The 27,603-nt window shown below is 43.4% G+C and overlaps 1 protein-coding gene across 1 annotated transcript in view; it reads right to left on the reverse strand.

Annotated features, from left to right (window-relative positions):
- LOC139647353 (uncharacterized) overlaps nt 1-27,603 on the reverse strand; it is a 45,137-nt gene that overhangs the window by 13,464 nt on the left and 4,070 nt on the right. Inside the window, exons 11-50 of the mRNA XM_071523231.1 lie at nt 27,267-27,411; nt 26,684-26,842; nt 26,190-26,308; nt 25,120-25,278; nt 24,805-24,989; nt 23,691-23,873; nt 22,814-22,905; nt 21,794-21,963; nt 21,240-21,393; nt 20,745-20,821; nt 20,451-20,631; nt 20,196-20,351; nt 19,559-19,692; nt 19,179-19,337; nt 18,691-18,874; nt 18,297-18,508; nt 17,496-17,684; nt 17,225-17,367; nt 16,957-17,116; nt 16,711-16,794; nt 16,463-16,600; nt 16,089-16,205; nt 15,476-15,693; nt 14,583-14,776; nt 14,082-14,336; nt 13,704-13,933; nt 12,024-13,028; nt 11,230-11,601; nt 9,801-10,154; nt 8,973-9,308; nt 8,689-8,748; nt 8,353-8,505; nt 7,869-7,985; nt 5,789-5,993; nt 4,949-5,100; nt 4,615-4,727; nt 4,260-4,341; nt 2,101-2,238; nt 1,665-1,827; nt 1,334-1,449 (exon numbers count right to left, since the gene is read on the reverse strand). Of these exons, the coding sequence (XP_071379332.1) occupies nt 1,334-1,449; nt 1,665-1,827; nt 2,101-2,238; nt 4,260-4,341; nt 4,615-4,727; nt 4,949-5,100; nt 5,789-5,993; nt 7,869-7,985; nt 8,353-8,505; nt 8,689-8,748; nt 8,973-9,308; nt 9,801-10,154; nt 11,230-11,601; nt 12,024-13,028; nt 13,704-13,933; nt 14,082-14,336; nt 14,583-14,776; nt 15,476-15,693; nt 16,089-16,205; nt 16,463-16,600; nt 16,711-16,794; nt 16,957-17,116; nt 17,225-17,367; nt 17,496-17,684; nt 18,297-18,508; nt 18,691-18,874; nt 19,179-19,337; nt 19,559-19,692; nt 20,196-20,351; nt 20,451-20,631; nt 20,745-20,821; nt 21,240-21,393; nt 21,794-21,963; nt 22,814-22,905; nt 23,691-23,873; nt 24,805-24,989; nt 25,120-25,278; nt 26,190-26,308; nt 26,684-26,842; nt 27,267-27,411 (7,563 nt within the window). The remainder of the gene's footprint in view (nt 1-1,333; nt 1,450-1,664; nt 1,828-2,100; nt 2,239-4,259; nt 4,342-4,614; nt 4,728-4,948; nt 5,101-5,788; nt 5,994-7,868; nt 7,986-8,352; nt 8,506-8,688; nt 8,749-8,972; nt 9,309-9,800; nt 10,155-11,229; nt 11,602-12,023; nt 13,029-13,703; nt 13,934-14,081; nt 14,337-14,582; nt 14,777-15,475; nt 15,694-16,088; nt 16,206-16,462; nt 16,601-16,710; nt 16,795-16,956; nt 17,117-17,224; nt 17,368-17,495; nt 17,685-18,296; nt 18,509-18,690; nt 18,875-19,178; nt 19,338-19,558; nt 19,693-20,195; nt 20,352-20,450; nt 20,632-20,744; nt 20,822-21,239; nt 21,394-21,793; nt 21,964-22,813; nt 22,906-23,690; nt 23,874-24,804; nt 24,990-25,119; nt 25,279-26,189; nt 26,309-26,683; nt 26,843-27,266; nt 27,412-27,603) is intronic.

Raw genomic sequence — 27,603 nt, forward strand, 5'->3', positions numbered from 1 at the left:
ATCTTAAAGTGGTGCTCCAGTTTGACTTCACTAAAGCTAGACTTTATAGTTTTTATTCCAATATTGACAACCCCTCTTCTCCCTGGTGGGCAGTCCAATCTGTTTACTATTACATCCTCTGGTCCTGCTCATGTTTTCAGATGTTCTGGTCAAATATCTTAAGGTGCAAGGCGTCTTATTCTCCTTTAATGGAAACATTAATCTCCACCATCTTTCTCCAGATGGATAAAAGATATCCTGAACTTTTTACTTTTTGAAACTAGAGGAAATCAGATGCACTCTCTGAAGTTCCGGACACCTGGGGCAGTGGCAGCGCAGATGTTAGAGAGGCAGGCGTGTGAACAGACATTTTCCCAAGACCTGCTGGGAAAATGGAAGGAGTGACGCTCTCTCCTCCTTCAACAACCACTGCCTAGGTCCCCTTGAGCAAGGCACTTAGCCCCCAACTGATCCAGTAGAGCTGCTCATTGGCCAGCAGTAGAAGACTCTGGCTGCACTGGGAAGCTCCCAAATGTGAATGTGTGTGAATGTGAAGCAGGCTGAAAAAGAGCGAGAATGCTTAGTCGACCTTCCCTGGATTAATAAAGGATAAAAAAAAAACTGTTTCATGAAAATCTGGGCTCCTTTCTTGGAATAGTATGATAACTTACTGCCTTTAACAAGGTAGAGGAGTAAAATAGTTCACTCCTTTTTCCCCTCTTCCCCTCTCCTGGTGAGCAGTGTGTGGGTTGCAGGGGTTTGGTCTGGGTGGGACATGGTGCTTTGAAAGCTGTCCAACGCCTTATATTGTATACTGTACTTTGGAACTATATTCTTGCACAATTTAGGATACAGTGTTTACAACTGCTTTTACTTGCATTAACAACATACAGAGACACAGAGAGACTAAGTGGATGACTCCCTGCATGAATCATACATGTTTTACTACCATTATCTAACTTTTCTGCTTTAAAAAAAATCAGTTTTCTCTATTTAAATTAATTGTAAATAAACTTTTCACCGCATGAACCCTGTGAATATGGTGTGAACAATCTTTTAGGGCCAGTTTCAGATAAATTTTTCACTAAGATGTTCCTTACATATCAGATTTTCACTCTGATTTTTTTTTTCATTCAGAAACGTATATCTCCTTGCTGTGAAATTGTCCTATAGTATTACAAAATTTCGAAAATTCAGTCCATTTATGGCACTTTTACTATTGCATATTCAAAGAGACAGAGTGAGAGGGGGGCAGAAACAGAGACAGAGAGGCAGGCAGATGGAAGTCTAGCAGCCTAAGTTTCGAATGAAGGCCTTCATTGTCTCTGGGACACGACAGCCTCTGTGTGCTGACCTGCTCCAGGCGGCCGTGCCTGCTCCAGCCCAGTAAAACACTGTCCAGTCGGGCCTGCAGGGAGCGCTCCAGTGTCACCTCCAGACTGCTCCAACGGGGAACACAGGTGATCTGAACTAAGAGCAAGGACATGAAAAAGATATCATCAATTTGTAGTGAGCTGCAAGGACAAAAGTGGTAGTGAAGACTTTACTATCTAGCACTGCTCACTCAAGAATAGCCTTCTATTATATCTACTTGTAGGCCTGATATGACAGGAAAATGCAATGGAAATCACCAAACTTTCGTGAAAAAAAACACATTGCCCCTGTAATTGTGTGTGATAGCCTACCCTTCAGGGTGTGGTTTCCCATCTCCAGTGTTGGAGGAACAGAGTACAGGCCGGCCAAGCTGAACTCCTGATTGCCCCATATGGCTCCATGCTGAACTTGGTAGCTCCAGTTCCTTGCCTCATACAGAGTCCTCACTGCTACGGTCCTGGGGAGCGGTTTCAGCTGGTGAACAGAACCAATCACAGAAACATTTAGGACATCAGGATGTTCGGATGTTCAGTGGACAAATATGTTAAGTGTGGCTATCAGATAAAGATTTTTCCAAGTAGTCAACGTTTTCGGGGATGAAAAAACACAAGTTTCACAAGAGCCATGTTTTTTCTGAAAGATTCAAATGGGTTTTGAATGGATTCTTAAGGGCACATGGTCATGAGTGTCAAATGTGCATTGAGCGCACTGAACACATTGTTACGAGAAGGTTAAGCACAGGAATACCTGTGGGTAGGAGTGGTTGAGCTCCAGAGCCTGTCTGTAGCCTCCGTCGATGGAAGCCAGTTCCCCCAGTGCCCACAGCTTCCTCCGGCCAGACGACAGCTCCACCAGGCCCGCCACGCTGGAGTGAGTCTGGTTCAGCTGGACACACACACACATATGCGCATGCATGCGCATGCACACACACACACACACACACACACGTTGACCAATGTGTTGTATTTTTGATTCTTGTTTTATTGAATGTATTGTTGAACTGTTATGACTATTGATAGGCATTATATGATGGAGTGCTAACCCAGCACACACACTCACACACACACATGCACACACACACACACAGACGCACACACACACACTCTCTACCTTCATGCTTTGGCAACATTGTTTGTAAACTTTCATGCCAATAAAGCAAATTGAATTGAATTGAGGGAGAGAGAGTGAGAGAGAGAGAGAGAGAGAGAGAGAGAGAGAGAGAGCGAGAGCGTGCGAGAGAGAGAGAGAGAGAGAGAGAGAGAGAGAGAGAGAGAGATGAAGAGGGAGATCTGAATTCCAAATTCCAAAATGGCTCTGTCATTAGAAACAAAACTAGATGGCACTCAGTAGAGTGCATACCTGCACCAACACTATGCAATTGTCAAGATATACCAGTTCCACATGTTGGATTTCACCAAAATTTGATAATTTGTTCCATGTCACATTAACTTGTTTCACATGAGGTGAAAAGCCCTGCACAAAGCCCTGCACAAAATGCACACATTTTCATGACTGTACCTGAAATGGGACATTTTAAGCATTTTAGCCAATTATCACAACACCACATGGCCAATCAGCACGAATCTGTTCAGTGGCCATTAGAGGTTCTACCACTGGACCAAGTTTTGGAAATTTGGCCACATGTTGTTTGTTTGGGTCAATAGTGGAGGGTTTGCCTCTTCTTATGTCTGCTGATAGGCCACAAAGTTTGATGGTGTTATGTGAATCTGTTCAGAAGATACTGTATATGCCTATTTATGAGAAGCCACGCCCACTGCCACACCCCCTTTGGCCAATCTGTGTGAAAAGTTAATCAGTCCTTCTTTGCTCCATGACCCAACTTTCCACAAAGTTTCCTGCAAATCCGTTGATAAATTTTTGATATCCTGCTAACAGACAAACAGACGGAATGGGGAGAAAACATTTGGTGGAGGTAATAATATAAGCCACAATAAAATATCCTCATGCTAAAATCCTCTCGCTCTCAACAGAGCAGCAACACTCTTCAATTACTCTTCCTCCGCTCTGCCCCAAACCTGCCTCCATAAAAACAACTTCCAAAAAGAAACTTCCACTCAGAGCTTCACCTCTGATCTTGACACAGCCTTGACACAGCCTATTATTCTTCTTAAGGCACCGGCCTCCTAGGAATTATATGTTCAGGTTCTTTCTCGGGTGTTGGATAACAGAATGCAGCACAGGAAGCGTGCTGGCCCGTAACCCAGAGGGTGATGGATTGAAACCATCCTTACATTTTGACAGTGAATGAATATACTGTATGTACTCCACTGTCCATTATATGTGAGGTCCCGTTATCCTTGTTTCATCATGTGTGTCATTATGTGCTGTGTAGCGGTGTAAAGTTCTCGATATGACTACACCAACTGACTACCACTAAAAGTAAGTGACATCCACTTTTTCTGGGAAAGTCTAAAATATTCTCCTCAACATTTATTCTGATTGCATGCTTTGGTGATCATTCATTCATTGTCTTTATCCACTTATTCCTATCGCCGTCACGGAAGGCTGGAGCCTATCCCAGCATGCATTAGGAAGAAGGTGTTGCATTGGACAGGTCACCAGTCCAACACATGGCTAACACAGATAGACAGACAATCACTCATGCACTAATCCACCTGCCTTCACTCCAAACACTTTGTTTAAAATGTTAGTTTCTAATCTTCAATCGGAAAATGTTCATCTGTAATGATAAAATAGTCTGCATGTAACTGTAGCCAATGCTTAGGACTCAGAGAAGATACCTTTCCTCCACCATTGAAGTTGTAGAGAAAGTGACAGATAGACAGAAGCAGACAGACAGAGATAACAGACCATCAAGATCACCAACCAGTGAGCCGCTGTCAGAAAATGTGCCATATTTGTTTATCAGTAATAGAGGAAACTACCTGAGACCTGGTGTTGAGCTGAGCAGGCAGGTAGACCAACAACTGGGGAATATTCTGGACCACCTTCACCATCAGTTCCTTGCTGGACAAAAGAACATCCATCACTAAAAGTATGTGTGTGTGTATATGTCTGTGCATGTTAATGTATTTGTTTGATAGGAGGTTTTGTATGTGAAGGAAAAGGTTTACACTTATAGCAGGCTCATTGGCACAGCGTTGGATGACTGTATGCTATTTTCAAAGCCTGGCAGCTGGAAAGTGTTTCATTTCATACAGTATGTTTTTTTTGTTTTTTTTTAACTATTAACCAATGTATATGAGTGATGTGTGTGTGTGTGTGTGTGTGTGTGTGTACCTGTCAGGGAGACGGTGTCCCTGAACAATGAGTGCCAGTGAGGAGCTGAGCTCAGGGTTCACAGCCATAGAGCACCTGAGCTGTGAGTCAGTGAGTCTGCCCCAGGCTTCAACCTACAGCAACACATACACAGCTTAGGACAGCAGAACAAAGCATCCAGCAAGCAGCCAAGCATAATCCATTCTGCCTCTGTTGACACGAAACAGATTATTATTCTTCTGAACTGCACGGCCCCAGTGGCCGGGTTCGAGTTACATCTGGACTGTATGACCGCACACTTAAGAAAAAACAGAATATATTGTGTTGTGGGAATTTGAGTGCATGCTATCCTCACCTGTAAGACAGGGCTAATTTGTCCCTGAATGTTGTGCTTCAGAGTAACTCTGGCCTCCTTGGACCCATGTGTCGCCCAGCCCCCAACATCCCCCACCACACGGACCCTCCAGTCTGTGCAGCGCACATCTATTGACACACTCCGCAGGGGACCTGCAAGTGGACCACAGTACAGTTGGCATTGATTATAGCAATAACACCTGAGAGGGTCTCATATCCATGATCACAGTAAAGAATGTCCTAAAGGGTCCTTTGTTTTTTGTCTGTTTTTTATTGTCTGTTTTATTTTTATATATAATTCAATGTAATCAGGTCTTGTATGTAGGTACTGTATGTACGTACTGTTTTTTCTGCTACTTCTCGTGCGCTTTTTGTGTTCTCTGTTTTTTGTATGGATCCCAGGAAGAGCAGCTGCTGCTTTAGCACCAGTTGGTGGGGATCAAAATAAGCAATAAAATATAAGGGTATTATGGGTATGTGAAGTAGGTGTCATGCCCAATTTATATGTACTGTTTTTTTATGTTCTGTGGCTTTCATACTTGAACAAACACAGCCTTGATGCCAACGCTGGTCCTATGAACTTTGAATTTCTGCCATGTGCCATGCAGAGAACATAATGAGAACCTGCCAGGCCCATAAGCTTGTTAAATATAATCCAACTAATACAGACACTACTGTGATGGTGTCACTGTCTTGTTCTCTTTTATTTGGTTCTATGTATACTGGGAAACAACTGTAGAAATATTTAGGAATAGTGAGCTTCAGGAGACAATATTAAAGTAATTGACAGAGTAGTCAGAGTGCACAAAAAATGTATAACCAAGTGTCTAATCAATGTGACCTTTGAACTGAGCAGTGAGGGCGGTGTCCAGACTGTGTCGTGTCCCTGTTTGAGAGGAGGCAGGTGGACTGTAGGAGAGCAGCATGGCCAGACGTCCATCAGCTACACTGACGTTCAAGCCGGAGTCAAGCAGCTTGTGTTTGTCCACAGTGAGCTGAGCCTTGGACTGAAGCTGAGAGAAGCTGCCCTGGATGGAGCACAGGCCCTGGGACAGGAAAGGTGAGAGTCATTTTGAGAGTCTCGCTTTTTGTTACAACCCTAATTCACAAAGTTGAGTATGCTTTTTACAGGGAGAAACAAGGACATGTTTAAAGGGTCTATGTGTAATTTCTGGTCCAATGCTGGCCTCTGTCATTCAGCAACAACACTCTGCCCTCCGTAGAGCGAGACCATCATCAGCCAGTTGCACTCTTTCAGAATCACGTTAGTGCATTTTTACCTCCGCCAAGGAGGTTATGTTTTCGGTGCTGTTTGTTTGTTTGTCTGTTTTTTTGTCTGTTAGCAGGATTACAGAAAAACTACCAGCCCGATTTCATGAAACCTCGTGGAAGGGTGTAGCATGGGCCAAGGAAGAACCCATTAAACTTTGGAGCGGATCCGGATCCGAGGTCTGCGCTCTCCGAATGCCCTTCTAATTTATTTATTTGATGGACGCTTGCCACGATTAGGATACTGATATATTACCAAGATTACTGTTGTCTGTGGATTTATGGGAAATATCGAAGGGAAACAGTCACTATTTTGTGTAAGTAACACCACTTCCCCGGTGCATAAATGGGCTGGTCCATTAAAATTCGAGCTGTTTGGAGGATTATATAAATGCCAAATTTACCAGAACACCCTACAGATTAGTAATTAAGTCTTCAATTAAATTTCCTGATGTGTGTTTTTGCTGATAAGCAACGCAAAAACAAATTGACAGATTTTTGAATGGACCTTGGCATGGCAGGAGGGTCTTCAAACAACAAAAACATTAACCACCGCCAGCTCCTGTGTTTTTGAATGCAGAAATCTTTGCAGAGCGTGCGCCGTGGCTGTTCACTTTGTTTCACTCACTACCATTCAGGAACCTCTGCTGATATTTACTCATTGAAGTCATTATACTTCAATAAAGCAGAAACATTACACATTTAACCTTTAAGCCACACTAATAACAAACAGAAGCCATGAGTCCGAGGGAAATGTGGAGGATCTCATCATATCAGTCAATCAATATATCAATAAAACAAAGGAGACAAACAAGAGATGATGAACGTTTGATGTTTTTAGGGGTTGTTGCATGCTGTTATATTAGATTACCTCTGTAATGAGTGGGAGTCCTCTGTTCTGTAGCCATGGCCAGCTGTGCCACATGGTTCCTCTTAACTCCGTGGTCATGGGGAAGCATTTCATTTTGAGCCTCAAGCCTGCGTGCTGACCTCCAAATTGGGATTGCAAGATCAAAGTCTTCCCCTCACCAGAACCGAGTTCTATCTATGCACATAGTCACAGTGAAATTTAGCATCTGACATAAACAGAGATTTTCAAAAACACATGAGTGCATGTTAGTAACTGGCAAAATGTGCATCCTCTCTACACCAAATTGTTGGGATGCTATTGCTAGAAAACATTTGCTTTTCAAATCTGCAATTAGTTTTCTTTCTGAAAAAGTATGGAAAACTTCATGTGATGTAATTTGAAAAATGAAACAACGCATTACAAATAAAAAAAAAAGTAAACTGTAAACTTAAAGTATGGTGCAGGCAGACAGCAGAGGACCACAGAAGATATTAGAGCACAAGGGTTATTATAGTGGAAGAGTGGCCCAACTGTCCATTCACAAAGTCTATATTCCTCTTCACCTTCTTTTCAAAATCTACCTGTATATATCTGAAAGCAATTTATAGATGAGATGAGACATTTTGTGATGACACTATCTATATACCAGCACAAAATTACTGTAGTCTCAAACTGTTTATGCCTTTGACTTCCAACCATGGTCAAATGGAGTCTGCAGTGCAGCACAGCACATATAGGCAGACACCATGGACTGATCGATCCTTGATGGTTAATTGGTTAAATCCATTTATGAGTTTCTAACCTGGATGCTGTTGTTTCCAGGGACTCCCATTTTCTTCAGACAGTTCACTGTGTGCCTAAAAAGACTCTTGACTCTCACTGACTCAGACGTCTTTGCCACTGTCATCTCTTGTGTTATCTGTAAAACATTCAGAATATCACATCAATTACAGCCTTCACAGTGAAGTCGTGAACAAAAACTGAACATTTTGAGGAACCTCCACTGTGATCTGGCTTCAAACAGGGCCAGCCAGGGTTGGTCGTTATTCATTCTGCTGAGTTAACCCAAAATAAATTTCTTATGCTTCTCTCTGCATCTTGCTGCCAGCAGAGACAAGTTGTCAGCTGGGCAGTGGCTATAGATCAATGAATAGTGTTATACTTTTGACGTCATGCTCTAAACATAGTATATTGGCCCTGGACCTGACAAACCCTAAACTAGGGTTTGTCAAATGGATTACTGGCTAGTGTGGTTTTCAAGAGCATGTGCTGTTATTGCCTCCTACCTGTTGATTGCCTGTACTGCAGCGCGATAGGAAATAGTACGAGCCATTGCCATGGTTCCCGGTGTTCATTGTCAAAGCAGCATCGGTAGGGAGACCCACCTTCTTCAACAGGGGCACAGAGTGGTTGAGATGGATTGATGCTTCATTTTTATCCTGAAAAACAACAACACAGAATCATGCTACATGGGATCACACCACATGGTCTCTAAACAGCAAAATGTACGCTGTGTATCATTTTATGACTTGAGAGGTAGATTTTGCACATGAAGGGCAAACAATCTAAATTTCAAAATGCTACAAATGTAAAACCACTGGGGTTTCAGTGTATTTCCATACCTTTGTTTTCTTCAGGGCCATTAAAGCCTGTAGTTCTCTGTTGTCTACTGCCATGGAGACCTGAGATTCAAGAAGAGTCTGGGAGACAACCAAGGACCCAGAGGCCTGCATCCTGTTCGGACTCCCCCATTCCTACAAGCACAAATAGGATTTGATATTATGGATGGACTTAATAGGCAGCAAGTAGACTCACAGATCAATTATTTAATTGTAAGCCAAACCCCTCCACATTGTAGTGTGGATAACAGTGAAAGAAAGCATTATCTGTGACATCTGCACTCTACCTGCAGCACTGTGCAGTTGTTGTAATACACCAGCGACCCCTGCAGGTCTGGCCGTGACATGACAGCCCCCCTGGCTCTGACAGCGCACTCCTCCATCTGTATCAGGGCTTCAGTGTCATATCCCTCTGCTCCAGCCCTGCCGGTTACTAGCAGCCTGCCGTGTTCTGGTAAACTTCTGAGAGCAGGGAGGTTGTGACTGAGTTCGCCCTCCAGCCTCAGCTCAGGTCTGGCACTTGCATTCAGCCATAGGGAACCCCTATTGCCCTCCACACCAGTGTCCACCTTGGCTGTCCAGACACCCTGGCTGTCCTGCCACACTGAGCCATTCAAATGGGCCTGAGGAGAGACCAAGACCAGTGGCTTTACTATTAACATAAAAACTTAAACAAGTAAACATGTTGTTTAAAATTGTAACCTCATTAGGCAATCAGTGTAATTTGTAAGAATAACTGGATGTGTGCTGCCAGTTTTGTGTCAGTGAGTCAGACTTACAGAGTAGGAGTTAGGGCCTTAGAAAGTTCTGAGCTTTAATTATAGCGCCCTCATCAGGCCAATTAGTGTATTTTTGTAAATTCCAAAACACAGTGACAAAATATGTAATTTCTCCAAGTTTCATCAAAATCGGACCACTGGCTTCTGAGGTATTATTTGATTTTAAAAAATTTAAAACACTGGAACACAATGCAAAGTTGCATCATTCCTCCAATTTTCAGTAAAATCAGACCAGTGGTGTCACATTTGATGGACAGACGGACAGACAAAGCCTGATCCATAGTGCAACTATCTAATACATCACAGCTTTAGTAATTGGCATACACAAAGCCCTACCTGTAAGAATGGGCACTCAGACTCCATAGCCCAGAGCCACTGCGTCCTTCCTGCAGCCTCCATGATTCCTTCAGCTCTGATGTGACACGCCCCAGCTTTAATCAGCAGAGCCCCAGCTTGGCCTGGGCCGCCGGGGGCAGAGGCCTCTATGGTGGTCGTCTGGGGCAGGCCTCGGCTCCTCAGCCCGGGGAAGGAGTGAGTGAGGGTCCCAGATAGGCGCGGGGGCCTGCAGGACTGGCCCAGCTCCAGGGTGAGGTCCTGGTTGTCTGCCCTCAGCGTGGAGGACAAGGTCAGCTGGCAGGGGAATACTGCCAGGAGGCCATGAAGAACCAGAGAGACTGGGAGGATCATTCCCTAGGGAAGAAAGACACACAAACACCGGTGGAGAATGTTCATTAGTGTTGAGGTAATCAGATTACTTTCTTGTGGTAACTAGTAACTTTAATTTTTCAGTTCCTGTAATGCATTATTGGTTGCTTTTTTTTTTTTTTTAAATAAGAATGTTGTTATTTGTACTTTTTATTTCACAGTGTTTAGAAGTATAAAAAAAAATGAAAATTTTGTGGCATCTTGTGCAGACAACATGCTGTTTAAAATGCAAGCTAAGCCTGCTTGATATGAATGAGATTATCTTATTGTTTTGAAAACACAGTGATAGTCTTGCATTGCATTTCAAAACAATGAACGACAACACACAGCAGAAGCCATATTGCTACGGCATGTTTTTGAAGTGAGTATCGCCAAAGCACTCTACCAAGCTGCTCTTAATAAAGACTAACTTTATAATGTAACTAGTTATTTTCTAAGGTTAGTAACAGAGTGAAGGCACTAGCTGCATTTTAGTAACATTTCCCAACACTGATGATCACACACAAATACACACACGGATGGCGGATGACATAACATCATAAAATGCATACGTTTTACAACCTAAAAACTTCTCCCTGTGCCCTCAACACAAATCCCTCTCCTCCTGACCACCATTTGATTCTCCAGATGACAAAATGGACTCCGTTTCAGCTGCATCCACAAACCCCTACCATTCAAACAAAGTTCTCACAATTTCATCTACAGGAAGATCTTGCTGGTAGACCAAACACACTTTATCACCAAAGCTTGCTCTGAAGTGGAGAAGAAATACAGATATGTCATCTCTGGTGTCGTTCTGCTCTGTTGCCAGTGACAAATGAGCTCCAGCTTGACCTTATAGCAGCGGGAATCCTATTTCAAAGGAAGCTTTGTTAATATGAATAAGGGTGCGTCACGTAGGAAAACTCAGGGCTCATAACTGAGACATAAGGGGTGGAAATGACTGATGTTCACAATTAGAGATAACTAATATTTATAACATAAACAGTAAAGAGGAATTCAGGTTTTCACAGGCACTATGTTAATCCTTTAAATCACACAAAAGGATTGGTTTCCTTACCTGTAGAGCAGGACAGTAGTTGGTCACATTGACAGCATAAGAAGACTGGTTTCTCTCTGTCTCTGAAGCCTTGGTCTCCCCCAGATTAACCCTGAAATAGCAGTGTCCCAGCTCGAAGCCCACCTCCACACCAGGGAGGTTTGCAGTTGATACACCCAGGACCAAAGCACCACGAGTGGGAAAGCCCAGGGCCTGTATCCCCTCTATGGAGTGCTGGACGGAGGCCCTGAGCCTAAGGTGGGGGGTGCAGGCTACAGACAGACTAAGGCTGCCCTTCTCTTCTCCCCCAGCCTGGAGATGTGCATCCAGATTTGTGGAGCAGCCGGAGTGGTTGATGGAGACATTCACTGAGGACTGAGGAGGCAGGACAGTCTGTGGAGGAAAGATAAAAAAAAACAACTCAGGACCATTCTTCAGCCCATCCAAACAGATCAGATACCAGTATTAACATAATAAGGTTGTGTTGCCATAAAGTCTTCCAGCTTTGAGACTCATGTGTGGCATTTTAACATTAGTGAAAAAATGCTTATACAGTATTATACAGTATCATACAGTGTCATCATTGCTGCACTGTAAAGGAAAGAGTAAAGTCATCTCCAGTGTGAAGATGTCTCCGTTCCTTTCCTTCTGCTGGGAAACATGTTTTCTGGGACTTTCTCTTGCCCCCATGTTTCCTGTCTAACCTTCAGTAAGACACATCGCTGACGGACAGAAACACTCCAGCTGGTCCTCCTGTCCTCTCTTCTCCTCTGTTGATTTCCCAGGATGAGCACAGAGCACACATCACTCTCTACCTCCAACCGGGCTTGACTGGACCCGGACAACATGCTAACAGTGAGTCCCCCTGGTACACCAGCAGACATTAGCGTGGCCAAGTTATGCTGGAGCATCACCCTGAGGGAGGCATAGGGCTCCCAGGCAGCGGTGACGTCTAGCTGGGCAGAATGGGTGTCGAAAGAGACCCGGGCACTTCCAGAGAAGGAGGTATCCAGGAGCTGGCCTGACCCTTGGAGGTCCACTCTCTCTGGGATGGTGGAGGCCAGAGAGGCCCAGTGGTGCTGGAGAGTCCAGCCCACCTCAGCCTTATGGTCCTTTAATAATACTGACAACAGGCACTGGAGGGAGTCCTGTTGGTTTTCTAAACCTAGAGAACCTTTGATTCCATCTCTCCCAGCTCTTCCACGTATGGCTAGGGAGGTCCTGTGTGGTGCTCCCCCCTCACTGCCCCTAACCTGCATCCATACCAGCCTCCCCACCCCTCCACACCGGACAGACACCAACAGACTGGAACTGACTGAGTCCCACGCTCCGCTGACATCCACCCAGACGTGACACCAGCTTTCCAACCTCATCCGACCCGTCACCTCAGCCTTGTGTGTAACACCAGGGGTCCCATACTCAACCAGCCCATGCCAGCCATAGAGCCCGGCCATCTCCAACCTCAGTCCCGCACTCAAGTCCACTCTCCAAGGGCCAGCCGCCAACCCCATCCCCAGTGCCCACCTCAGAGGCCCAGGCCGCAGCAGAAGCCTGAGACTAGAGTTGGTGGGCAGGCCCAGGGACATCAGCAATAGCCTGGAAGAATGGGTGAGGTTAGCCCTGATCTCTGTCTGACCATGGGGACTGTAACAGCCTTTAGCTTGAGCACTGAGGCTAAGATGAGCTAGCACCAGGCCGTAGCAGAGCCTGCTGTGTGGTCTATAGGAGCGAAAGGCTCGTACCTCCACAGGGCGGCCGGCCACACTTCCGTAGCATTGGCCTGAGAGGCGGTCTGCGGTGGCGTCCCCTGTGCAGTTCATCTGTGAAAACAAAACCCCCTGTTAGCAAAGTTTGTTTTTCAAAGGAAAAACTGGGAGAGAAGATGGAAGGATTTCACAGAGGGATTACAGAACACTGCAGCCGCAACATAAAACATTCTGCTACACCAATGTACTAATCTGAGGCATTTTTATGACACTTTTTATGTTGAAATACTCTGTTTCATCTAGCTTTACAAATTATAATGCATTCTGCATATTTAATTAAGTACAATGATTAAAACAGACACATGCATATCGGACACTGCAGAAACAAATTTGCAAGGGAACTTGTGTGTATTATATGTACATTTCACCTGTAAAGACGTCGGTATCACTCCCTTGAGCTGCCTCATCTGTTGCCATAGAGATGCTACCAATCTAGCCGTGCTGTTATTTGTTCCAACATTAAGAAATATGTCAGCCATTTTCTCCTCCTCCATGTGAAGGACCAAGCCTGTGTTCACTCCGTCTGTTTCCACCTTGGAGTGGGAAGAAAAAGATAAAAATGTGAGAAAGGCAAACAAAAGATTATGGATATTATGGATGGATTTTGAGGCAGAGGACAGAGATAAGTCAGAGATAAGTCAGACAGAAGACAGAAATGAGTTTGAAGTTTTTAATGAATTGAAATGAAATTTGAACAAGCTAAAGTTGATCATTACAATAGTCCTGCACCTGGTAATGTGCTTTGGCTTGTATGGAACTTGACAGCCCCCTTTTCAGCAGGGGTTTCATTTGGTGCTGCAGCCTGGAGAGGAACTCCCATCCTGGGAAAGGCTGACCTGTCCTGCCCCCATTAAACTCAGCCTTCAGGTTTTCAGCCCCAGCCTGCAGCTCTGCCAGGACTGAGAGTCCACCAGCCTCCTGGGCCCAGCTCACCTGGGCACTGCTGTTAGCAGGTATACCTGTATCCAGAAGATAGAGGAATATATTTGAGATTGTGCCCCTTAGTGCCAAGGCTACACTTGGTATCTGGGGGACGAGAGAGAGTGAGAGAGAGAGAGAGAGAGAGAGAGAGAACACATTGATACAGTATATAATGATAGCAATTACCTGTGGCACTGAGCAGGTGGGAAGAGTGAGAGAGTTCGGCGTAGACCCCACCCCTCCCTTGACCTCCCAGTTCACGGCTCACGTTAACACACAAAGACTCCGCCTCCGACCGAGCACACAGCCAATCACGGGCCCTGCTGGTTTCTTTTCCCATCATGCCCTCTTCATCTTCTCCGTCCCAAGATTCTCCGGGATCCTCCTGATGCCTCAGCTCCACACTGTACAAAGCCTCCAACACTCTAACTCTCACCTGGCCTGCAACGTGCACATGCCAAAGAAATGTCAAATGACGTCCCCTTACTTGGAATTTTCAGCAGGATTACAAAGCTAAGGAAATTCCATACTGTACAGCCAAACAAAGGCAATTCAAAGTAAAACTGACTCCAAATACCAAATACCATACTAAACTCACCCATGTTGCCCACAAAGCCCAAGGTTTCAGGTCAAGAGAGTCAAATGACCTAACTAAATCACATGAATCATTTCCAAATTAACCTTTACCTTCGGTGAGTGTGTCGGACTGTCCCAGCGCCCCATCCAGTCCCAGGGCTGAGGGCAGAGAGGTGAGGCTGGCCATGGAGTGCCTCAGGTCCCCGGACACAGCCAGCTGGAGACCCTGAGTGTGGTTCAGAGAGCCTCTCACCTGGGCCAGCAAGACCTCATGTCCCTGGGTGTAGGAGCCATGCATGGACACACTGGGAGTGCAGGAGACAAGCAGAGCACAGAAATGCAAAGTAATATGAGTTCAAATGTTAAAGGAATAGTTCACCCAAAAATGAAAAATCTGTCATCATCTACTCCCCCTCATGCCAAATGACATTAGTCCATATAACACACAGGGAGGTTGCCAGCACAACTTGGTAGCAGCCTTCTCCAAAACAACTGAAGTCAATGGGGACCTGTTCTTTAGAGTTCCAAAACAAAAACAGCCAAACAATCACACTGTGAATAGAAAGACCTATACACCATTATTTGTTGCAAATCAATCAGCTGTAGTTAAGATTTGCACTAAATTATGGTGTAAATATACTGTAGGTCTTTTTGGAACTCTGAAGAACTGGTCCCCACTGACTTCAGCTGTTTTGGAGAAGGCTGCTAAGGAGTTGTGCTGGCAACCTCCCTGTGTGTTATATGGACAAACTTCACCTGTGTTTCAACTGGCATGAGGGTGAGTAGATGATGACAGAATTTTCATTTTTGGGTGAACTATTCCTTTAAACCTGCAATAAGTGATATCAGACCCTCGCTGTTTAAAAGTGGATAAGTAGACAGTCAACATTGTTTATTGGATAAACTAGACGCTGTGTAGCTGTTTAGACCCAGATCTTTCAACTAAAAAGCGATAAAATATTTCAGACACAGTATAAAGGAACACAGGCATAACGCTGACACACCTGTCTGAGGAGACGTTGGCAGCCATGTCTAGGTGCAGGTCAGTGGCGGTAGGCAGCAGACTCTGGGAGAGGTTCAGCCTCAGGCCCACAGCTCTGTCTCCCCTCTGGAGGGAGTGGGACATCTGGGCGTCCAGCAGCATTCTGTCCTTCCCATCAGCCCTCACATGCACTGAGCTACTCCCTCTACCCACCATAGATATGTCTGCAGTGGCCTCCGCCTTGAAATGTGAAACGTCAAAATGACATATCAATAACATTGACAGTATAACTAGGAGGCTAAAACACAGATTTTGTTGTGTTATCTGCAAATTTAATTTACCATGGGCCTTCAAAAACGACCAGCCCCTTCCCTAGACCTTTTATATTTTGTGAACAATGTACACGATAAAGTGACACAACACAAGCATAACCCACCTCTAATGTCTTAGGAATCTTGGATTTGAATGGATGACTGAGAGAGGAATACAGACCAACTCTGCCTGATGTTCCATTCAGGCGTACAGAAAACTAAAAACAAAAAAAACAAAACACTTTTACTGATCTATTGGTACCACTAATTTACAAGAAGCAATCAAACAAGCAACGACTGAAATGTACAGTTGGTGTTACTCACTTGGCACTCCTGCCGCTCTATCCTCAATTTCCCTCTGGCCAGATAATCAAAGACAGTGTTGTTTTTGGGGTCCCAACATACATCTCCCTCCACTATGGCAGAGGAAGGGAGTTGCAGCTGTAACAGCAATGATAGTGAATTGAGCAACGGACACAGATTTCAACAGTTGGCCTCTTCTATACTAGTATAAATACACTTACGGAGGTGACCATGCACCAAATATTATTATGATTATTATGATTATCATTATTATTATTATTATTATACACCATAAAAAATCTGCAGTTTCCCCAATATAAGTGTGAAATATTTCATCTGCTGCTGCTGTTTCAGCATTAAAAACTTTGTTTTCCCCAGTAGACAGTCTGGTTTACCTGGAGTTGGTGGGTGAGGTTGGCTCTAACTTTTACCGCATGGTGTCTTGAGTCTTGAGGGTTCAGCTGAACCTGTCCAAAGAACGTCAGTCTGTCCTTGCTACCGATCCGCAACCTCCCTTGTACCTCTCTCTGGGTCTGTAGAAGAGTGTCCCATATTGCAAAGTTTCATAAGTTGTTGTCTTCAAATTAAACTATTATTGTGTATTTTGGGTCAGTGTTGTGAGTTATGAAGGATAGCAGTGTACCTGGTTGCTGGATATAGTCACACAGATTTCTGAGTCTGATGGAATAGTGTAAGAGCTGAAAGGATGTATCAGGGCAGAGCAAACCTAAACATGAGGAGATTCACAAAATATGGAAATCATTGAAAAGAGAAATCAGTCTTTTTGCCCAGATCTAAAGAAATTAAGTGTGTTATTATTCATGACACCCCACCCTGCCTCTTCAAATGTTATGTGGTGAATGTGTGCGTTAAATTGTTCTCAACTCACAAAAGGGCTCGGCGGTTGGTAGCCGAGGGTGAGGGTGTGAACGACCTCTCTGTTGCCATGGAAACCAGCTCTGGACTCCAGGATGTAGAGGCCTTTGAGGAGGTCAATGGTGAAAGTCTCCCGCAGGAGGAGACTCTGAGGAAAGGTCTGGAACGGCTGTCTGTGCGAGAGGATGTTGTTACGGTCAACAACATCTTCATCGTCAGAACTGTTTTGTGTCATATCATCATCATCATTGTGAAATACATCAACAAACTGAAGTGCAGACCTAAGCCGGAGCATTGCGGTCTTCTGGTACATCCTCTTGTCCTTCCTCAGCTCCTCAACTGCTCCCTCTAACTCCAGCTCTGTGGACGGGCTCCTGGGCTCCGACAAGGTCATCTTCAACATCACTTGCTTCTTTTTCAAGTTCTTAAATAGGTTAGTTGACAGTAATAGATGGTTAGAACATCAGAAATTAGAGACTTTTGTTATATCAGTCATGAAAAGCATTTAACACACCCACTCCACAGACGTGGAGCCCCAGTTTCTCCACCCACCTTGTCCGTGGATTTGAGGGCTGCAGCGAGGCTGAGGTTGTGCTTGCCGTAGCTGGAGGCCATCTGCAGGGTGTGGCTGTATTTGGAGGCCTCCAGAGAGATGTCCCCTCTCAGGGGAGGACTCCACAACGAGCTGAAGGAGCAGGAGGCCTTCACACCCCGCTTCCCCACCACGCCCCAGCCACCTGCCTGGGGAGAGAGGGAGAGAGGAGGAGGAGGTGGTGGGACAGTACACTGTGTAGATGACTAGAGTACATGTACTTTTCTACATCCTCAATGTCTTGTTTGGTGCCATTTCAGTGGTAATGTAGCCCAATGCTGACAAATAAAATGCTGATCATACAAACTATTAACAAGGTTCCCACACTCATGGAAAACCTGGAACAGTCATGGAATTTTAAAATAGTATGTTCCAGGCCTGGAGAAGTTATGAAAAATGATAAAAGGGAAAAAGGTTGTGTAAAAGTCATGAAATTTTATTTGTTAATGATTTTTTTTCTTGAATACTGTCAAATGTCACAACAAACTTGTTGGTTGCTGCTGTTTTTGTTGACAGAGTTAAATTTTTAAAGTGAAAATTTAAAAGTGAAAAACAAATTAATACCTGAAGTTAGTGTAGTTGATCATCTCATTAAAATTTGGTCATAAAAATCTGCTCATGGAAAAGTCATGGAAAAGTTTGGGAATTTCATCCGTGAAAAGGTGTGGGAACCCTGTATTGAGTGTTTAGCTGGTCCTGTGTAATAAACTAAATACTGGTGCCTTGAGTATTCAGATGAAGATCCCCTCTGCCCTGCTTACTTTGAGGTAGGTGACAGCTGGCGTGTAGAGGTCCAGACGGGCCTCCCTCTCCCTGCCCCTGTCCCGGTAGAGGCCCTCCAGGATGAGGTTACGGACGGTCAGCCACTTCCTGGCTGTCAGCTCCGAGGTGAGCTGCAGTGTGTGGCGCTGGGGCTGGCTCAGCTTGTGGGCAGTGTAGACGTACAGCCACGGTGTGTCCATGTTAAATGTGCCTGGTCAAGAAAGCAAAGGTAGAGTAGAGTATATACTGTTAGGATATACAGCAATCACTGTACATCAGCAACAAAACACATTAAAAGTCAAATAATGTAATATGATTAAAGGAACATAACACAAAATCTCAGTACAAAAGTATGTCTACGTAGTCATCTTTTCCCATAAGAGTGTTTTTTACCTTCCCATTTCTTCTGCAAGGCGTCTCTGGGCGGGCTTTTCCAGTGTAGTCCAGCCACCAGTGGCATCAGGTCATTGTAGTTGACTTTGAGGTGAGTGCTGCTCTCAGACCCGCTCTCTCTCAGGTGAGAGTGCAGCAGCTGCGTCCTGTAGGTTAAATGTTTCTCTGGCACCTGGAGACTGAACTGGAACAAAAGTGAGCAGCAGTGGAGTGGTTGTTTTCTATTCATGTGGGCAAAGAACAAAGTGCTTGCTGTTTATTAAAAGATGAAAATACAATGATTATCTCACAGTGGTTAAACAGAGGTAGATTTTATCAAAACTGCTGTATATCAAAATATATAAGACTGCTATGACCTTAATCGTTTATTATACACATGCGTGTGTATTTGATTGGATAAACCTGCTGCAGCCTTATGTCTTATGGGAGAAGAGCAAGAGTAATTTGAGACAAAGATGACAGACCATCACAGATCCGGTTCTGTTTACCTCCAGTGTGTAGCTGGTGTGGTTTTGTGTGGTCTGGTTTTTGAAGGACTGGCTTAGAAGGAGTGTGCGCTTGTTGTTGATCTCGTCCCAGTGTTTGCCATAGCTCATATCCAGGGAGGATTTGGTGTGGCTGGGGCTCTCCTCGTGCCTCAGTTGGATCTGGGCATCACATACAGTACAGTACAATCACATAAATACTCTCTCTCTAAAACTCACGTCTTATACTCAAAAGCTGGAAAAAAAATAGCACAAGTGTACATGGCCAATAAACCCAAATAACAGAATGCAGTAAAATCATTTAACTGGGTAACAATTTGCCCTAAAAGTTTGTGTGAAATAACTAATAATTTCTGGGTTCATGAAAGATTATCTGCAGTTACCTTGTGGTTGATGTGAGCGGTGTTTGAGCAGTAGAACTCATGATCTGCTCTCATGATGTAGCTCAGGTTCGGGTCTCTCTCACTCCTCAGGCTCTGAGACATGTAGCACTCCTGACGCAGGTGCCGGGCGTCATCTGTACAGGGGTCAAAGGTCAACATAATCTTATAATGGTGGGATTTCAGTATTATAATAGTATTATAATGATATTAATATTACTAATAATATAGTTACTAATTACAGTTACGAATTAATATAGAAACAAAATAATAATAATAAAATACTGATATATTTGCTCACTGCTGTTTTGCTGTTAAGTTTCGATGTGTCTTTGTGTGAGTAGACAAGTGATCATACCTGACACCAGAATTTGATTTAGGGCAAATAGGGTGAATCTGCAGGGACCAATTAGAGGGGATGGGATGCTTTTCTCCATTGCAGCCCCACTTTGTGATTTTTGGCCGATAAGACGAGTGTACTTTAACATAAAAATCTTTCTTTGTTGCAAGGGTATTCTTTCCTCTGTCATACTATGAAAGAAAAGCACCTCCCATCTGTTGCTCAACTGGTGGCTTCAGAAATGTGTTGATCTTGAGGAAATCTTGAGGAAAACCCTGCTTTTCAAAGACAGTCACTCACCTCCCAGGCCATATTTGAGCCTCAGCGCAGAGCTCCACCCTCCACCCTTCCGCTCCATCAGTCCCAGGATCCTGCTGCCTACCACACCAGGTAAGAGGAGCTCTGCCTCTACAGAGTATTGTCTGTTGCTGTCGTCCAGTCTGCGCTCCAGAGCCACTGAGGACAGTCATCAGTAACAGCTACTGTTTATAGAGTTCACTATAGAGTTCACAACTTAGAATATTTCTTTAGGTATTGTTGGTGTTGATAGGATACCTGAGAGTAAGGCTGTTTCTCTGAACACATTCTTCACAGTGGCAGAAAAGCTGGTCTTCCTACCCAAGCCACGAGTAACATTAGCAGAGAGGATCACGGGACGTCCATCAGCGGCCATTTTGGCTTCCAGGTGATAGCGTGTCCTCTGCTCTGACAGGAGGGTCTGGGTGTCAACTAAACCCTATAGGAGACATCAGCATTCTTGATTGGATATCAAAAAGGCAAAACCACTGGGAAATCCCTTTGAGATAAAACCCAACCTAATGTAGCGTCACAGAAAATCATTATACATACCATGATATAATAATGAACACTATCAATCAACAGCTCCAGCTTTCCTGTCTTTATGTTCCTTTCTTGATCGAGTTGCCCTGAGGAAACAACACATTTTCAGCAAGTTATTACAGTAAACTAAAACTAAGAAAACTGAAAACTAGGTGTTAAAAAACATAAACTGAAATAAAAATAAAAACAAGACTTTGTCAGAAAACTTAAACTGATCTAAAACAGTCTTGTCTATTATCTAAAACTAAATAAAATATAAAAAATAAATAAATAAATAAATAAAAACTAAACAAAAACTAAACATTTATATATATATTAAAAAAAAACGAAAATTACCTAACCCACACTGAAAACTAACTACAACTAAACTGAAATTGAATTAAAAAAAATCAAAACTATATAAAAATCAAAACTAATGAAAATATATATAAATATATATAATAACACTGATTTTCAGCACTAAGCCTTAAAACCAATTCAGATCTTTGATTGCGGTGTCCCTGCCTTGTATGTGGATGGTTTTCAGCGGATGTCTGATCTTGAGCAGCAGCCTGTGGGGGTTGAAGACTAGGTCCAGAGACGTGTCCCTGGGGATAGAGGACTGTGGGGTGGCCAGCAGGAGGTGGAGGGACGCCTCTCTGGGAAGCCAGGAGCCCCTCTGAAACATGTGTGACATCATTTGGTGGCCATCCCCAGAACAACACACTACACTTCAGCAGGTTGGCTGTCCAAGATTTCTGATAGCAACTTCTTGCCAAAAGATCTAAAATGCCTTGTGTATCACTCTGTTTCCATTTGTCGAGAGTATTGATTAATGTATATCGCATGGTCTCAAAGGAACCGCTTGAAAAATGAAATTGAAATGTGCAGACATAAACACTAACAGAGTAATCTACCATCAAGCTCTCTTAGACCATTCCACACCATCTACATATCTAATGATACATATCTCATGAAGACTTCACACAAGGCAGCACACAGAGAAAACTCAAAGACAAGAGAGAATCATCTCAAAGACAATCATCAAAAATGGGGTAGATCTTCATGTTTCCCCATACCTGTGTGAGCAGTGAGTAGGCAGCCTCCAGCAGGTAGTAATGAAGACCTCTGTCCAGCTTCAGCAGCCTGAGGGAGAGGTGGACGGGACCAGGAGGGGGAAGTGAAACCCCCACAGCAGGTAAGGGGTAGGAGGCATTGGAGCACAGCTGCCAGCCCACCATCTTAGACCCTGGGAGGAAGCACAGGTGTCTGTCAGTGTTTTATAAACAACTGAACCACTGTAAATGTGACCATCTATCTATTACAACTGACTGTGCCAAAATCTCACTTTTTGTGATAATTTTATTGATGCATTATTAGGTGAATTGATGCCAGATCAGATAATACTGTGAAATCGGTATATATTTGACATTCTTTATTTATACATCATGCGTAAAAACAACAGAGAAAAAAATACATTATCTTGCTATCACACTCACCACACACACCCAAGCATCTGCGCACACACACACAAACACACACCCTTAAGCCCAGATACACACTCATGATACCAAAAATAGCAACAGAAGACTTCAGCAAAAACTTACAGTGCCCGCAGCCCACATACTGTAAGTACAATGACAATAGAAATGGGCATATATGGATTAGTAATATTGGCAGCCAATATCGGCTAATAATATTGGATAATAATAATACTAGTACTAATACTACTACTATTAGGTTTAATCCACATTCAGACAGACAGGGCACGGGCACATGGCTAAACCAAATAGTCAGTTACTCAGACAGATGCAAAGTCAGATACAGACTCACAAATATAACCACAGTAATCAATGGCACAAGCCCACACAACACAAGTGAAAAGGTCACATGCATCAGTGCAGACACTGATGCAGATTCAGATATATTTGTGAAAAGCCAATATTGACGAGACAAATTATGTTGTACCATGGTATGTTTCAAAATGTCAAGCCAGTACCGATTGTAAAGGGTTCATTTTCAGACATCCATCTGCAAGAACCTGTGCAACAATTTTCCTGTATCATACAAAATGCCAGATACAGTGTGTCAACACTCACAGGTCTTTGGTGTGCAGGTGGTCTTCTCTATACGACTCTTTGGCCCCTTTATTTCCTCTCTGTGGTCTCCACTAACCTGAAACACTCTGGAGCTGGTAAACACAAGAATTACACACACTGTTATGGAAACCATTATCCAAAACAGTTCTCAAAGCAACAGCACTGCCAGAAAAATAAACTAACTGACAATCACAGGCTGTTGGCACAGTAAGCTCCATGTATATTTTGGCAGCAACACATTGTTTGACATTTTGGCTCCATAACTTATATTAATGTGGACATGGATTTACACAAGAATTATGCAATTACAGTGCAGTGTACTTCAACAGAAAAATGTGTAGGAACGAATAATCATTAAAGATCAATCTTCAAGCTGCTGTAGGAGCACAATGATTCAATGTGAGTGTGACAACTCAGACCAGTGTTTTCTTCTTCCTTTTTAGAAAACCAAAAATGATGGCCTTATCATCCTGTTTAGATAAAAGCATCCACCAAATGGCATGTGTTGTGTCAGAGTAATTTAGAGCAAAACATAATCATAGAGTCACACAGCTTTCAAGAATCTGCTGAATCTTCATGAAATGGTGACTTTTAGAAGTCCTTGCACAGTGACAGTGGCTACACAGTAAAAATAATCAGTCTATATATTTTGGGCACTTTGCTTTTTGCAGGTTGAACGAACAAGAGTGTTTTTTTTTTTTTTTAGAAAAGGCAGTGTCATACAGTGTTTCAATACATTTCAACCTTTCCATCTCTTTCATTTCCCAAGCCCTTCCAATATACAGTACAGTATCTCAACCTTTTCTTGATCTTAGTCGTAATTTGGGATGGCATGTTTGATGCTTAAGTAGTTTAAAAAAAAAACGTCCAAACTTACCTGAGAGAGATGATGTCCATGAGGTCCTCGGGCGTGTTAAGGGTGACTCTGAGGTCCTGTCCCTCCTGTAGATGAACGCTGCCATCCAGACTGGTGGAGCTCCTCAGCTCCGACACCCAGTCCACACCGGCCTGACCCAACGCACCATCAACCCCCATCCTGGCTGCCAGGCCCACATAGGCACTGACAACAGAGAGATGAGCCACTACTGATATTCCAACAACACTAGTGAGAGTTCATAATCAAAATTTAAAGTTGTAGCTTCTCAGATATCAAACAGTGGATATGGATGTAATGTATGGATGATTTATGGATGTAATGTATATGTGTGTATGTTGACATCGTCCACCACTAGCCAGGTTAGGGTGCTTTTAGGCTATGACTAGTGAGAATGTCAATGCTTTTAACCATTTGAATAGTTGTCCAGAGTATTTAATGTAATCACGTGCTACAATAAAGTCAGTTTTATAAGTAGAAATTACATTTGATGACTACTGAAAACTACATTAGTTGGAGAAAGATACATATGAATACATGGCTTTCACTTTCTTCACTTTCTTTTACTTTCTTCGTGTTTTTTTTCTTTTCTGTCTTATTTTTATTTTATTTTCTATTTTTTTAATCATTCACCTCAAGGAGCATGGACTACAACATGTACGAACTGACATTTACTGCCCATTTAAATGGGTACTCATGAATTGGGGACTTACTATAATTAATGCAGGTTGTGTAAATGTGTGTATTGTCTGTGTACAGTGGGTAGTGAAATGGGTGAAAATAAATGTCTCGACCAACATATAGATACACATGGAAAAAAATAAGAAAAAACACATTATTTTGCTTTTTTTCACAATGTTAATCATGTCTTTTTAGCAGTCTTCACTGTAAAATTGTAAAATGGTAAAAAAACAAAAACGTAATGTATTTGTAATGATAACAGGTAAACGGAGAGACCGGTAACATGTGTGTATCTATAGACTAATCTTTTTTTTTTTTTTTGCTTCTCAAACATCATTAAGCGGGTAGCCAATCAGGTGAAATTAAATGCCTCTTCACTCTGGTATATGCCTTTATTCCAAACATAAGATTTCTTTATCAGCTAGACAGAACGTACCTGGGTTTGATGTAGCCGGCCAGAGAAAAGTGAGTTGTCTCCCTGTAGTTTGCGTTGCCCTTCAGACGCAGTGAAAGGAGCGAGGTCATGTTGATGCCCAGTTTGATGGGCATACCAGAGAGAGACGGCAAAACCAGCTCCTCTGTCAGCAGCACCGCCCTGTGGCTCAGCTGGACCTCCTGACCCTGGAAGAGGAAGAGAGAGAGCAAGAGAGAATGAGAAAAAAAGAAAGAGAGAGCAGGTATGAGAAAGAGAGGGAGTTTAGCGACTGTGACACTCAGACACGGCATCTACAGTTCTGCTGGACAGTGTTACCTTGAGCAGTTTGACAGCCAGGCCGGCCATGCTCAGAGACAGCTGGTGGATGTGAGCGTAGAGGTCATCGCAGGTCGACAGGCTGAGCTCGTTACCGAACACCTTCACACCGACCCAACACCTGGGCCTGTCCTGCTCCGCTCTGCTCCTGCCGGACAACTGGGGAACACAAAGAAAACATCTGACATGTCCCACAGATCTCACTGCTGGATTTTGATTCTGGGTCAACTTGATTTCCTTCCTCTTATTCCACCACTAGACATTTTACTGAAATCTAAAGAAAAACACGAAATTATTTTATATTCTCTAAAATCGAATGAAATGAACTATAAGCATTCTCCCTGCTTCAAAGTTAATGTTCTTTACTCCTTGTTAAGGAAGCCATGATATTTTGCTATATTCCTTTGTATAATGCTTGTAATGTTGGTGAATTTAAGGGGAATTTAAGCTTATTCTAGTGATGCATTGAAGTCAATCTAGATATGAGCATCGGCTAAAAACCTAAAATCTAAAATGTAATGTAAATGGCTATTGGTCCACTGCAAACCCCCAACCTGCTGGACAAGAGCAGGTCTTTGACAGGTCTCTACCCACATAAATACATTTACATGTTAAACCTGCCAGGAGCCAAGAGAGCCGCTCTGTCAGTACAATTCACACAGTGATCTACACCACTACAACAAGATGCCAGCCCAGTCGAGGTAACTGTCAATCAATAACACTAAACAGTAATAACAATGTTAACTGTGCAGTGGCCTCACCATGGCCCTGGCTTGGTTCAGATAATTGTTGGTACTGGATAAACACGTTTCTTTTCCTCCTCTATGTTCACCATCTTCTGTTTTCCTTCTTCTCCTCCTCCTGTCTTTCGACTGCACATGTCTTCCATTTCCAGCGGCGGGCTCTCGATCAGAGGTGTGCGACCGGTGACCGAATATGTTCTTCAAAAGCGGTTCAGCATTTTCAACATGAAGGTCCACCTACATTGGGAATCAGAATTTATGTATTCAACATGTAATTTTTTTCTAAACAAAATAACACACTCTCAATCAAAAGGATATCCAACTCACTTCTAGAAGGTTGTGGGCTCTGCCATGAAAATACACTGTCAGGTTGGCCATGGCAGATCTTGGGAGAAAACTCTTGGGGGAGAAAACCAAAGATCCTTCCAGATTTGCGATTCCCATACCTGAAACACACAAAACGAAGAAAAAGAAACAGTGTTATGGGCTGCTGATATGTAGCCTACCTTAAAAATGCATCACCATCCTCATTATCCTCTTACTCATCAGCATCACCTTTTATCTTTATTACTGATGGCTCAAAATGTCTTTAATGTGAATATTGATGATGTTTTACTGTTTTGTTTAATGTGTCATGTATGTTTGTGTATTTTATCTAATTTTGCATTTTGTTATTTGCCTTGCACTAAGTCCATTTGTCCATTAGGGACAATTAAGACTTGAACTTGACTAGAACTTCCTATTATGATTCATTCTAATATGATTTGACCATGTCTGAAGTTGACAGAGCGCCCATCTTTAAACTGAGAACCCATGTTTACCTGAGCCAACAGTGTAGTCTGAATAGGAGGAGTATTTCAAAAATTCTGCCTCAAAGTCTCTGCTGATGATGTCATCAGGCAGCGACTCTATTAGGGCCTGCTTCATGGGATCCTCGCTCCTCAGGACATTAGTCAGGTGACTCCACACGAAGGAGCCCACTAAAGACAAGTAAGGAGGTAAGTAAGCAAGGAAGCAGAGAGGAGAATAAGCTCATAATGTCAAACAGAAAAGAAGCTTGTTCAGTATTAATATTTGTGGTATCTATGTGTGCGTCAGGATATGAAAGGTCTGAAAAGGAGTCCATCCTCTGTCTCTTGCACTTCCCTTTTCCCCTTAGCATCCGTCACATCTATAAGGGGCCAAGCTATCAGCCAGTGTCAATAATCAATAACTCAAATGGCTATATATCAAACAATAGGAGGTTTTCAAAATTACAAATTCATAAACTTAGATGTATTTGGCTCCCACAGATATAGCATCCTTTCCTTCCCACTGCTGGAATATATTCACTGAAATAAGCCGTTATGGACATTCCCTCCATGAACCGCAGCATCTCTTCACAACAGCAGCTTAACACCGGACCTTGGCTGGAGGTTTCGTTGCTCAGAGTCGTCTTCACCGCTCTGAGCGCCTCCGGGTCGGGGCAGCGCATGAGCTGCTGGTATGCGGCGATTCTGACCTCCGGATCCTCCTGGGAGGAGCGGTACAGCTGCAACAGCAAGGACCTCTGAGGAGGAAACTGGCTGTCAATCACTGATGTCAGACTCCCGCTCACCTCTTCACCTCTTCACCTCCACCTCAACTCATCATGAACCAATTACCACTTCATTTGGCTCCCTACACTGCCATCAATTTTTCAAATGTATCTGATTTTTGCCAAAATCCAAGGAACTCAAAAAGAGAGTTGTTTCACCTTTTC

The sequence above is a fragment of the Centroberyx affinis genome, unplaced genomic scaffold, assembly GCF_046629955.1.
Source record: "Centroberyx affinis isolate AG114_WGS23_722 - 3 ecotype Tasmania unplaced genomic scaffold, CSIRO-AGI_Caff_v1 ptg001078l_1, whole genome shotgun sequence".
In the NCBI taxonomy this organism is placed as follows: Eukaryota; Metazoa; Chordata; class Actinopteri; order Beryciformes; family Berycidae; genus Centroberyx; species Centroberyx affinis.